A 12492-nucleotide genomic window follows, 5' to 3' on the forward strand; every position below is an offset into this window, starting at 1 on the left:
AAATAAGATGGGCCGTGTGTGTTTGTGAAGCTTGTACTGTATGTCTGAAGGATGAGGTGAAGACAATGAGGTTCCTCTTAGGTTATTTACATCACAATAAGGTATTTAATTACCCTTACAGTAATGAATATAGTGGTGGTAATTCTACTTACATGGCAGTAAATTAGTGGGAAAGATGTCAGTTATTATTAACTATACTTAAGTCTTTATAATCTTAGTAACTAGTAGATGGTTAGCTGGCAATTAGACTCCAGCAAACAAAAACTGGGCAGAATGAATTGGAATGTGGCAAGTTGGGAAGGGGTGCTTACATAAGCCATGCCATGGGGCATTTATGAGGGACACCTTGCTTTCTGTACTTGGGTCATATTGAGCTGGGTTGCTTGTAAGTGTGCTTTAGTATGAGTTGCTTGTGTGATTTGTATTCTTGTATTCTGTGTTTATTTTAGGCTGTACTTCATAACACGTAGAAAGCACACCTGTGTAGATGTGAACCTACTGAAGAAACTTGGGCTACCTGAGAGTCAACACTTTTTTTTAGTTGTTTTTGTCTTGTATTTCAGCTGTACTGCATCAATGATTTTCTTTTCCATGACCTGGCTGGCCCTGCAGAATGTGCAGTCAGCAGGGTTGGGTGGGCAACCACTCTGTCACTGAGAAGAGTCAGCAATAGAAATACTCTTCGGAAGAAACAGGATCAGTACAAAAGTCAACGGACCACCTTTAGCCCTCTAAACAAGATTGCTGTGATATCCCTGCAGCTGTGGAGATGCCTTAGGGAATTTTCACAAGCGCCACACCTAGGTTTGACAAGCCTAAGACATCTTGGATTTTAGCAAGTATCTTTCGGGATGCCGGGGCTCATGTCATTTAAGAACATTCACAACTGGTTTGCCTCAGTAGGGGGTGACATTCCAGCCTGGGCATCTACTTTGTGATGGCACTGATGCCATAAGAGGACTTCCTGCTGAACTTTTTCATGCCACCAAGAGCTGCAAAATCAAGTATAACACTGCAGTATATAAGCCCTCACTTGATTTCCCTTCATGGCTGCAGGAAAGAGCGGCCCGTGTCTTTGGGGATCTTCCAGCTGCCAGGCGGTGATGTGATGGCCCCGGATCTGCAGAGGGAGCAGACAGAGATCCCAGGGACGGACACGTGGAGGTACAACGACCTGAGCCACCCGTGCTCCAACACCAGCCTCAAGGTGGGCAAAATGCACTCTCTCCTTCCCTGCAGTTAGTAATCACCTTCAGTGTTTGTTTATTCTGCTCCCAGTCTCACCAGCCACCACTCGTCCACCACGCCACAAGTCCAAAGCGTGTGGCAAGGAAGACTGTCTGAAAGTGCTTGCTTGATAACTTTTCTAAGTTTTCTTTTCCTTTAGAATAGAGTCTTAATTAGTGCTGTTGTGTTGGCGATGGTGAATACCAAACTGGCTCTCCCCTGCTCACGGGAATCAAGAGCAGCTCCCAGGGACGCAGGCGATGACTATCATGGCTCGTTGCGTTGAGATATATTCCCCGGCTCAAAGGATCCGGGCGATATATATGCTAAAGCATGGGAAGCGCCGGTGTGCCAGCAGAAGAGAGAGCCTCTTCCGCGCTGGGGGACCTGCTGTTTCCTGCATGCTCACAGCAAGTGAGGCTGAGGGCAGCAGGGTGTCGGTGCCCAGAACTTCACCCTTTTTCTTCTCTTCCCTTAGAACCTTCTGGCACCCACAATGCCTGTGTGAAAGCCACTTCATGAATATTCAGTCTAATTAAGTATTTATTTGTTATCAGCTCCCTACCAGTATACAAGCAAATGTAAGCCATTTTTTCTTTCAATTAAAGACCGTTTTTACATTGTGGCATAGTCTCTTAAAATATAAAATATTCCTGCATGCTTAGATGGTTATATTTCTGGCTCCCTATAATTTAGCAGATGATCACTCATATACAGGTAGGAACAATCAGAAATGGGGAAAAATAAAAGGTCCGTGATGATGGATCAAGTGCCTATGGCTTGGTCTGCTCTGCTTCTATAATAAATCGCCCAGAATTATCCAACCAGAATTTCTGCAGCCTTCATCCAAAAGGCAAACATTAGCAGGTGCACTATTTTAAGTAGAAGCTATTAATAGTGCACTGGGCATATGAAGTGGTGTCCCGGTGGATGCAGTGTTTCATATGTGGCAGTAGAGTAAAATCATTTTTAAGACTGTGTGTGTGTGTGTGTGTTGTGTCTTTATGTCTGCATCTGGGTTTTTGCCTTTCTGTATCCTTTCAAGTACCTGTGGCAGCACTGAAGTGATTCATTAAACTTAATTTATCCAGTAATGGAAGCATTATCAATAGCTCACAGCCTGGCCTGGAATAGCCTGACCTTGAGGCCTATGACAGCCTGGTTTGAGATCTGCACTCTTGTGAGAAGCTGATGTGGGAAAGAGATCATTTTTCAGCTTCTAAAAGTGAAACTAAAGGAGAGCTACTAATGGTTAAGATGTCAAAGCAGGAGGCTTTTAAACAAGTGCAGCATAACCTCATTCTCACACACTTTCTGCTCCCATCTGTATATCTGAGCCTCTCATGATTCCTTTACTTAGCCATGCTTTCTATCACATATCCAAGTAAGATCTAGATTCATATTATTGGTGCTTGAATGTGTATTAGAAGATATTTATCCATTTGAAACCTTGCTTGACTTTTACATTTTTTTATTTGCTGTGTCTATCCAAATACATGGTGATTTAAGTGTGTGTCGTTAACTTCTGCTTTGGGTATGGCTAATGTAATTTTGTCTAATTGTAATACCAGTATATGGTCTATATTGAGTATGAGACGCATTGCAGTTCGGTGGCAATCTTTTATCCCAACACTGTAAAACGCTTTCCTTTTATTTATACAATGGCAGAAGAGGAGTAGACACACCTCTGTGTTTTCCCTCCTAAGATGCCTGGGACCTCTGTCAGGTTACAATGTCACCAGAGACATCTGGTTCGCTGATACTCACTGACGATTAATAATTAAAACATCAGTTAATGCTCAGAAACCAGTCCAATTAATATGTGATTTTCCTGCTTTTAATCAGCCGTGAGGCTTTGTCTGTAGTTGAATGGTTGTTAGCATAATGCATCTCAATTTCATAGTGTGAGTTTGCACCATTTTCCGTGACGGTGTTGCCTTGCTTTAATCCCCATGGTGAATCATGCCATATTCAGTAACACAAAGGAGTGTTCATGTTGCTCAGGCCTCCAACAGACTCCCACCGAGCTCACAGTCCGTCCTTTGTGTCGGCTGTGACTTGGCGTTTCTCTCAGATTTACTGATCCCGTAACTGCTCCCTCACACCGCGGCCCATTGGTGTCTTCCAGGCACATGGAGTATGGATCTGAAAAGACACGATGCCCACGTGCGATATTGTCAGGCTTGCATCAGCATGGATGGCAAAGCAGCTGCCAGGCTCAGGATGGCGGGCAGCTGCTTCCATGACAACAAGGAAGGGTGTGCTAGTCTGTTACAAACCGAGGGTGACCTCCTGTCAGGCATCTCCTTTAACGACTCTGTCTTTGCCTGTGTGAGGCTTGAAGATGCTCAGATGGCAGTTATTGAATCTCTTAAATTTATTTTAATGGGAGCTTGTGTTCTTTTTATAGGGCATACACATATTGTTTGACGCTAGAATGTTTTTAGTAAAGCGATATTTATAAAGGTTCTCTAACAGGCTAAAGGGCAAGGCATGCCTCTTTTAAAAATAATTTGTGACCATTAATTAAATTTATATTGATTAACCTGCTTTGCAGTCTTTATCTTGGCGCTGATTAACCTTTCACACTTTGGGTGGCAGCTGTTCCTTACAACTTATTCCATGGCCAAAACGTTGAAGATACAGTGAGGAATGTAAATTGTTTGTAAGGTTAACTAAAAACCACAAAAGCAACCCTGGACAGGTGCAGTGTTTAACCTGAGCTCATTATGCTTGCTAGTCCATGATATATTCGCAGTGGCTCAACAGGTGGTGTCTGTGTGCTAGCCTAAGGTCTTGTCTCCCTCTTTGGCTGTACTGTGAGCATGCGGAGAGGCCTGCTGGGCTGCTCACTGTACCTCTCTTTCTGGGCAGCTGGACACACATGCGTCCTTCAGGAGAGGGGAGGGTAAGGGTGCACAGGAGAGTGTGGATTGCCCCAGGACTGATGTCAGTAAGGTAGCCCTGCCTGGCAGAGTGGTGTGTGCCGTCGGGCCCAACGTCGCCTCCAGCCGGCTGTCAGATTTGAAAACTGCTTTGGTGTGTTCACAGACCATAGACTGCTGCATGCAACCATCGTCTTGTGGATTTCAGTGTACGTTGTTGTGGTGTTGTAGAATATAATTTATTCTAAATAATGTATGATGTTAACTGCGGCCTGTTTGTTTTGGATTACCTTGAATGTTTCCTATAGATCCTCCTTAGCATCTCATCAAAATGTGGTCTAACATTTTGGTTGCATACAGCATTCATATGGTCGAAGAATTTGCATGCGATTTTACTACAGCACTAATCTGAGCTCATGGTAACCTGAACTGCCTTTCATATGTTAAATGTCTACAAATGTCATGTTTAACCCCCCACGCTCCGTTCCTTTTTATTTTTCTCTTTCCCCTTTTTTCATCTTTGGGTTTTCAGTTCTCCTCTGCAGGTATTTGAGTGGCAAGTCTTATCAGTCATATTCAGATGTAGCTCTACGCTTCTGTTCCCTTTTGCCTGCCCTTGAGTCTTCTGCTGTAGATTTGCTGTGTGAGACCTTGTGCAGCGATTTTTGTGTAGCAGCACCTTTTCTTACTTTTTTGCACATCAGCTGAACATCAACCAAAGTGAAAATGTAGACGGTGTGTTCCTGCGTACACCTCTGTGCACTTGTTGATGGACAGGAGGACATTAACCGCATGACTCTGAAAATTATGCCTCACGTGTTTCTGGATCTGGACCATGTTGTCTTTTAAGTGACAAATACTTACTCAGTTAGCACTTGGGTGCATGTGCTGACTAGGTAATATGCCACTTTAAGACATTTGTGTCATATTAAATAACTGTCTCTCATATTATCTGGTCATCTGTTTCAGGATGAACTCTCAGATGCTAACCGGGGAGGCACCAAGTCATCTGCTTCCACGTCCGCGTCGACCTTAGATGTTGCTATGGCATTAGTAGACACGCCCCGTCCTGAGGAGGTAGAGGGTCTGCACAGGAACCTGAATTCCAGCAACAGGAAGCCAGACACCAGTAAGAACGTTAGAGTACAGGACTCTGTCTCAACAGAAGCACAAATGAAAGGTTAGTCCTACTGTCTGAAAGTGGAGATTCACCATCATCTGCTTATTGTGGTCATCTTTGTACACACCTATATTCTCATGCACTATGAATGATCCTACATTTGAAAATTGGTAATTATACGTTAAATTTAAACCTCTATTAGGCAAAATAACACACAACTTTTAGGAATACTGAATTATTCATTTACTCATTTTGTTAATTAGAATTCTTTGTTAAAGGTTTTTATTTTATTTTTTTTAACAGTGGTATTGCGCTTAAAATTCTTTGGGACCCTATGGAGGATTAGGGAGATTTTCCACCATTTGAGTTCTCAGTGATCTTTGGGATTGGCAGTCACCCTGTCTCAGCTCAGTGCATCTATAATGTAGTGTTTTTAAGATTTAAATTCTTTGGCAATTCACAAGAAGATTAAGGGTCATCACATTGCATTTGAGAGATAGAGTTCAAGTATTAAAATAAAATATTTTAGGAAGATTAAAATAATCTTTTTGTCATTCCATGTTAGACCAGAACTACATTGGAGTCATAGCAACAGGCACTGAATCATTGGGATCAAATAGTTGCTTAGACAGTCATTGACAAACCTAATTGCTGACATCTCTTTGCACTAAGTGGGATTGAATAATAATATTAAAACAATTGTGCTTGTGAATCATGCAACAGGAGAAGCCACACAGCATCGTAATCATTTGACCAAATGGAGCAAAACATGCAGAGGTTGTTGATAGAATTGCTGGCAGATGCATCTTCAGACCACTTGTCCTTAGTAAACATTTTGCACATCTGAACAGACGTGCCTGAGAGGTCAGAAGTGCAGGCGATTATTGAGTCAACCCCTGAACTTGACATGGATCTGAGTGGCTGCAAAGGCTTCAGGTACGCCCTTGCTGATCCAGTCATCTATAACACGCAGTGCTATTCTGACCCCTTCACCCCCTTATCACCACCATGATGTAATTCCTCCTCTTTACACAAGGAGCAATGACCTGTGACCTTTAAAACTCACTTTAGCACCCTCCTGACTGTGTCCTTGTTGAGAGCTGCATAGTGCTCCGCCAGAGCTTGCTGGTTGTCTCCTCTTCGCCCCTCAGCTTCTGTCTCTCTTCTGTCTCGCTCCTCAGCACTCCCACCAAGGGCACGGAGAACATGGCTTTTGACCGCAACACAGATTCCCTGTTTGAGGAGCTTTCCTCAGCAGGTACCGACCTCATAGGAGACATGGATGAGGGGGCAGACCTCCTGGGTGAGTACTTTCCCCGCATGCCGATCAGGAGGAGCACATGTGAGAAGAAATCATGACTCCGTGTCCAAGAGAAATGTACCCTGTTGCTCATTCTCTTTGCTCATTTATGGCCCAAGCTGCTGCAGCTGTGTTTGTGATCTGGACGACATGGTTCTTCGTAGGAACATCATTTGATTCTTGGTACCAATGCATGAAGCTCAGGGAATAGTTGTTCTGACTCAATAATAATAATAATAATAATATAATAATAATAATAATTATTATTATTATTATTATTATTAAGTCAAATCTTTATCATTCTCTGTTATGAAAGATCCAATTGAGGTTCGGACTGGTGTTTTTCTCTAAGTAGAGAACCAGCTCTACATTGATGTATTAATATTGCATTTTGTGCACCAGTCCTTTACCCATTTCTGGCATTCATGATGCAGTTCATCTTATCATTTGCCATTTTCAGACATTACTGTATTTGGTGAGGTTGGTGGTTTATAGCTGTCCTCGTAAAATAATATCTTCTTGGTTTTTTATCCCTCTCATGCCCTCTGTCCCTAGACTTCTACAATGCAATCGCTTAAAATATGCTGTATGTGTAGATTTTGTTGGATCTTGTGAAACATTTGTTTACTTATGTAACTTTCAGAAGAGGTCAGCACAGATATGGATAGTCTAAATAGAGTAAGTGTGGCTTAATTTGATGCAGGTATGGGCCGTGAAGTAGAACACCTCATCCAGGAGAATGCCCAGCTACTTGAGACAAAGTAAGATTACACAGTATATGTCAGTGTCCATTAACAAGTGATTATCTGTTTATTGATTGTAATAACCATAGACTGGTGGTGGTTCATTTTGATCCACCCCTTTTAGTCTGCTGTTGTGTGCTGCCCTCTGCTGTGCATTTGTGGAATGACAGCGATTCAAAAAACATTGCTTTAAGCCTTGTTGTCTTGTAAGCACGCGTGTGTGCACTACAGGAATGCTCTTAACGTGGTGAAGAATGACCTCATTGGCCGTGTGGATGAGCTAACGTGTGAGAAGGAGGTTCTCCAAGGCGAGATGGCGGTCCTCCTGCAGGCCAGAGATAAACTGGAGGAGAGGAACAGGGAGCTGGAGGAGGAGCTCAAGAGGTTAGCATGTTTACGAAGGCCCAGTCACTCACATGGCTCCACAACACCAAATGCCCAGTCACTCACATGGCTCCACAACACCAAATGCCCAGTCACTCACATGGCTCCACAACACCAAAGGCTAAAACTTTCATTCAGGCTGCTTAAGTGAGATGATTCTGTTATATTTTATATGTCACGGTTTCATTTAAAGCCTTTTGATTTCAGATAGTATGAGTCAGCGGCAGGTTCTAGGTGGCCTCATTTTTTGCTGGCCAGTTGCTAGCCTTGTACCCAGTGTATGCTCCTGGCTTTAGACATGTAATGTAATGCTAACACTGTTTACATTTTATTAGCTGACGCGTTTATCCAAAGTGACTTACAATTATGACCGAGTACAACTTGAGCAATTGAGGGTTAATGGCCTTGATGAGGAGCCCAACAGTGGCAACTTGGCAGTGGTAGGGCTTGAACCTTCCGATTACAAGTCAAGTACCTTAACCATTGAGCTACCACTGCTGTTTACATGTCAACAGGGTCCGGGCTGAGCTAGAAGCGGCCAAACAGAAAACAAAGGAGGACGATGATGTGAGTGCACCACCTTCCATTAAGAAACGTTTACATTTTGATAGCAGTCAGAAATGTATACAGTGCCCTGTTGAAGATTGGATTCTGAGGGTTAACATGGTAGAACGTCGGGGTTTCCTGTCGCGTCCCTGCAGAGTGACGTTCCCACGGCCCAGCGTAAGCGGTTCACGCGGGTGGAGATGGCCCGGGTCCTGATGGAGAGGAACCAGTACAAGGAGAGACTGATGGAGTTGCAGGAGGCCGTGAGGTGGACTGAGATGATCCGGTGAGTATCAGCCAGAGCCTCCAATCAACCTCGTAACCATGTAACAAGACTTCCACCTTCAATAACTTCTTACAGTGTTACTGGTGTTAGGAACAGGTTTTGAGCCATGTGTTGTTGTGTACTCTTTGCCAGTCCATGTTTACAGGGAACATATATGTGTAACATTATGCTATGTTACTCACTGGTTGTGTGTAATTCCTATACTGTGCTTTGTAATATTATTGTATACATCAGTCGCATACATGTGTGAAGTTTTGCATGTCTTCCTATGCAGAGCTTCCAGGGAGAACCCAGCACTAACAGAGAAGAAAAAGTCCAGTATCTGGCAGTTGTAAGTTCCCTCTCAAGCTTCTCCCAGTAGTAACTAAAAAACGGTGTTATTGCCTTGTGAGGTTTTGGCGTTCATTGTGTGTTTCTCCCTCTTCTTTTCATGTCCTTTTTGTTTTTTTATTTTTTTCCCCATCAAGGATGTAGGTAAATCTTTGAAATGCTAGTAAATCCACTTTTGCATTTGGTCTGGCTCTTAAACCCAAAACATGCTCTTGGATTTGGGAATGGTTTTCTGTTCAACCTTTACGACAAGAATTTATGGCCAAGCTAACACATTAACACAAAAAAGGTTATCTGGAACAAAATGTGACACATAGTGTAGTGCATTGTTCATGCTTTCACTGTATAAGATTACTGATTTTTGTTTTTAGTTTTGTTTTCTTTTTCTGCCCTGTGATATCCAAACACCGCGTAGCAGCGCACAGAGCCATTCCCAGGTCTTGGGATTGATGTGAATTTTGGGTATGGTATTATTGAACTTGGACGGACATTTGGGGTATTGCGTACTCAAACTTTCTTTATTCTCCTGTTTTGTGCCCCTTTCATGTGCCTTTTCACCTGCCTCATGTTGTTCCTGCGTTTGCAGAAGGTGGGTGGGCGGGTGGCTGGGTGGGGCGGAGCTTGTGTAGACGAGAGGTTGGCTTAAGCTTGCTCCTCTCTTCATGACAATGGGCAGTGCTGTGGCTTTGGTGTGTTTTTAGGACAGAGTGCTTTGCATGTGTAAATCCTGGGTATAGGCAGAGGCTAATTATTTAGTTTAGTGTAGTTTCTTAAAAATGAAAGTACACTGTGGCACAAGCACCAGGTTCCATCTACAGCATGAGTTCCAAAACAGCGAAGAGTGTTAAGACCACTGATGTATCCCCTGTTTTTCTGTAACTTCAATGTTTGGTGTTTTTTGCATGAGAAGCATTTGTAGCAGATAATAGGGGATTGTTGCACAGACAAAAAGTCCTGTGTTTGGGATATGACCCACTGACCCCTTAACTGTTGACCTGTGACCTCTAACACTGCTACTGCTTGTGTCTGCATATCAGTCTTTCTGTGTTGTCTCTGTCTCTTCCTTTCTCTCTCTCTCTTTCTCTCTCTCTCTCTCTCTCTCTCTCTCTCTTTTTCTTTCCCTGTCTCCCCCACGCCTTTTTTTCTTCCTCCCATCTGCAGCTTCAGCAAGCTCTTCAGCTCATCATCTACCGGCACTGCCAAAAAGCCAGAGGCTCCCGTCAACGTCAAGTACAATGCTCCCACCTCGCATATCGTGCCCTCTGTCAAGAAGAGGAGCAGCACACTTGCCCAGCTGCCCAGTGACAAGTCCAAGGCTTTCGACTTCCTCAACGAGGAGTGAGTGGCCTGCTGGTGTCCCACTCATCCCAAACGAGCTCTTGGGGCATTTAATGGATGCCATTTAATGCGTGTCTGCGCGTGTGCACGTGCCCTTGTGTCCACAGGCCGGAGGTGGAGAACATCGTGTCCCGGAGGGAACAGAAGAGGGCCCAGTACAGGCAGGTGAAGGCTCATGTCCAGAAGGAGGATAGCAGGGTGCAGGCGTACGGCTGGAGTCTGCCCCAGAAAAACAAGGTACAACCCTTACGCAACTGGCTGACGGCCTTGGAGGAAGTTCTGGAAGTCTTTGCTGTTAATCTCTCTCTCTCTTAAAAGATTTCCAATGGTGGGCAAACAGAGGGTAAGATGAAGAATTTACCAGTGCCTGTTTACCTCAGACCTTTAAATGAGAAGGACGCTTCCATGAAGGTGAGAACAGGTCTTTAACTATAGCAGTGTTATGTACAATGAGCATCTGATTTGAGGTGCACATGTGTGCACACATGCCTGTGTGTGTGTGTGTGTTCACTGTCTTTGAGTAGCTGTGGTGTGCTGCGGGGGTGAATCTGTCAGGAGGGAAGACTCGTGACGGAGGCTCCATTGTGGGAGCCAGTGTGTTCTACAGAGACATGTCCGAAGTAGAGAGTAGTGGATTCAGCCCCCGAAAGGCCAGAGGCTCCCAGAGCAGCCTGGACAGGCTGGAGCAGGAACTCAAGGTAGCAACACATTCACACATGGGAATCAGTCATGTTGTCCCACTGCAAGCTGAATGATGGGAAGGGCAGAGTGGTACTCTGGGGGAAGGGTTGGGGCGAAGTGCTGTTGGAGCTGTAGGCTGATTGTGCTGTGTGTGGTACCAGGAGCAGGAGAAGGAGCTGAGGCAGCAGGACGAGCTCTCCAGCCTGGTGTGGATCTGCACCAGCACCCACGCCACCTCCAAGGTCATAGTGATTGACGCCAACCAGCCCAGTAACATCCTGGAGAACTTCTATGTCTGCAACTCCCACGTGCTCTGCATTGCTAGCGTGCCAGGTGAGGCAAGAGCATGCTGTGGCGGGAAGTCACACGAGCGTGAGATGCCAGCCGCCTTCGATTGACCCTCTTTTGTCCGCACCTGCGGGCGTTTGCCATCCAGGTGCCCGGGAGACAGACTACCCAGCGGGTGAAGAGGTGCACGCAGGTAGTGAGGCCACCGGGGCTGAGGAGCAGGCGCCGGTGAGCGCAGCGTTGGGTAGCAGCCTCGGAGGCTCCGAGGGCATCCTGGACGGCATCACTGTAGTAGGCTGCTGTGCGGAGGGAGCGGTCGCCATCCCTCAGACCGCAGAGGGGATGCCAACCGAAGACTCTGGTACTAGATCCTCCATCTCAGCCTGGCCTCGATTTCACATCAGTGATGTTCTCTCCACTACATTGCTTAATTTACTCTACATACGGGCAGAAAATAATGTGGTATAACCTGTATGGGTCGGTGCAAGACAGTCAGCCGACTAATTGTCTGTAGTTTTGCTACCTGAGCTAATCTCTCTGCTAATCCAGCTGTGCTGCGCCTGTCTGCCCAGGGTCGGGTGGCGTGCTGGGGCAGCAACAGCAGGCAGGCATGGCTGCAGCTGAGGAGGCGCTGGAGGCCACGGAGAGCAGCAGCACCACACCCGCAGAGGAAGGTCAGGCTGGGGTCTACACAGAGCACGTGTTTACTGACCCTCTAGGGGTCCAGAACACGGGAGACGCAACGTCCACTTTTTCACAGAGGTACGCAACGTTGGCTTTTCCCTTTTTGTTATGTTATGAGAGGTTCTGGGAGGCTTTTTCACTACAGGGATTGAATTTAGTGTGTACAACATGTACTGTGTTTCCGTGCGTTTTCCTTGGGGAATGTGTTGCACTTAAAGAACTCACATTACAAAACTTGGCACTGTGAGAGTGTTTTCCTACTAAACGATGTTTTAGGGAATGTGATCTGGTGAAGGATGGCGTGAGCTCAGTACCTGAAGAGCAGGACCTGATGAGGGAGGAGGCCAGCAAAATGAACAGTGTCCTCCCCACCATGTGGCTCGGGGCCCAGAATGGCTGGTAAGGGGCCCTTAGCTCCAGCAAGCTTTCTTTGCGTTGAAAATGCTGTGTGCTTTTTTAACCTTTGTACCTAATGTCATGTGCACTCTGCTGCAGTGTGTACGTCCACTCCTCTGTTGCACAGTGGAGGAAGTGCCTTCACTCATTAAAGCTGAAGGACTCCATTTTGGGTATTGTGTAAGTAGAACAGATGGTGTTATTATCTGCAAAGTCTTGTAGTGTAATGAAGTTACATGCCTTTAGTGCTGGTCACAGATTATTTTCATGTCTCTGTCTCTCTC

General features: G+C 45.2%; 1 protein-coding gene across 7 annotated transcripts in view; it reads left to right on the forward strand.

Annotated features, from left to right (window-relative positions):
- Window positions 1–12492, forward strand: part of spag9b (sperm associated antigen 9b) — a 30356-nt gene that overhangs the window by 15064 nt on the left and 2800 nt on the right. For 4 of the 7 annotated variants that reach the window (XR_014117112.1, XM_081697108.1, XM_081697109.1 and 1 more), the window contains 19 exons: window positions 1057–1207; window positions 4102–4266; window positions 5082–5292; window positions 6084–6168; window positions 6414–6535; window positions 7236–7293; window positions 7507–7659; window positions 8175–8226; window positions 8361–8491; window positions 8766–8822; window positions 9983–10159; window positions 10267–10396; window positions 10478–10570; window positions 10684–10857; window positions 11002–11173; window positions 11277–11489; window positions 11701–11890; window positions 12089–12211; window positions 12308–12388. Coding sequence is in view for 6 of the 7 variants with exons in the window: in XM_081697108.1 (XP_081553234.1) it covers window positions 1057–1207; window positions 4102–4266; window positions 5082–5292; window positions 6084–6168; window positions 6414–6535; window positions 7236–7293; window positions 7507–7659; window positions 8175–8226; window positions 8361–8491; window positions 8766–8822; window positions 9983–10159; window positions 10267–10396; window positions 10478–10570; window positions 10684–10857; window positions 11002–11173; window positions 11277–11489; window positions 11701–11890; window positions 12089–12211; window positions 12308–12388 (2538 nt within the window). In the remaining variant the exon portion in view is untranslated. The remainder of the gene's footprint in view (window positions 1–1056; window positions 1208–4101; window positions 4267–5081; window positions 5293–6083; window positions 6169–6413; window positions 6536–7235; window positions 7294–7506; window positions 7660–8174; window positions 8227–8360; window positions 8492–8765; window positions 8823–9982; window positions 10160–10266; window positions 10397–10477; window positions 10571–10683; window positions 10858–11001; window positions 11174–11276; window positions 11490–11700; window positions 11891–12088; window positions 12212–12307; window positions 12389–12492) is intronic. The other 3 variants (XM_026999639.3, XM_026999640.3, XM_026999636.3) reach the window with 2 other exon arrangements.

This window comes from Electrophorus electricus, chromosome 15 (assembly GCF_041902795.1).
Source record: "Electrophorus electricus isolate QZ-2024a chromosome 15, ASM4190279v1, whole genome shotgun sequence".
In the NCBI taxonomy this organism is placed as follows: domain Eukaryota; kingdom Metazoa; phylum Chordata; class Actinopteri; order Gymnotiformes; family Gymnotidae; genus Electrophorus; species Electrophorus electricus.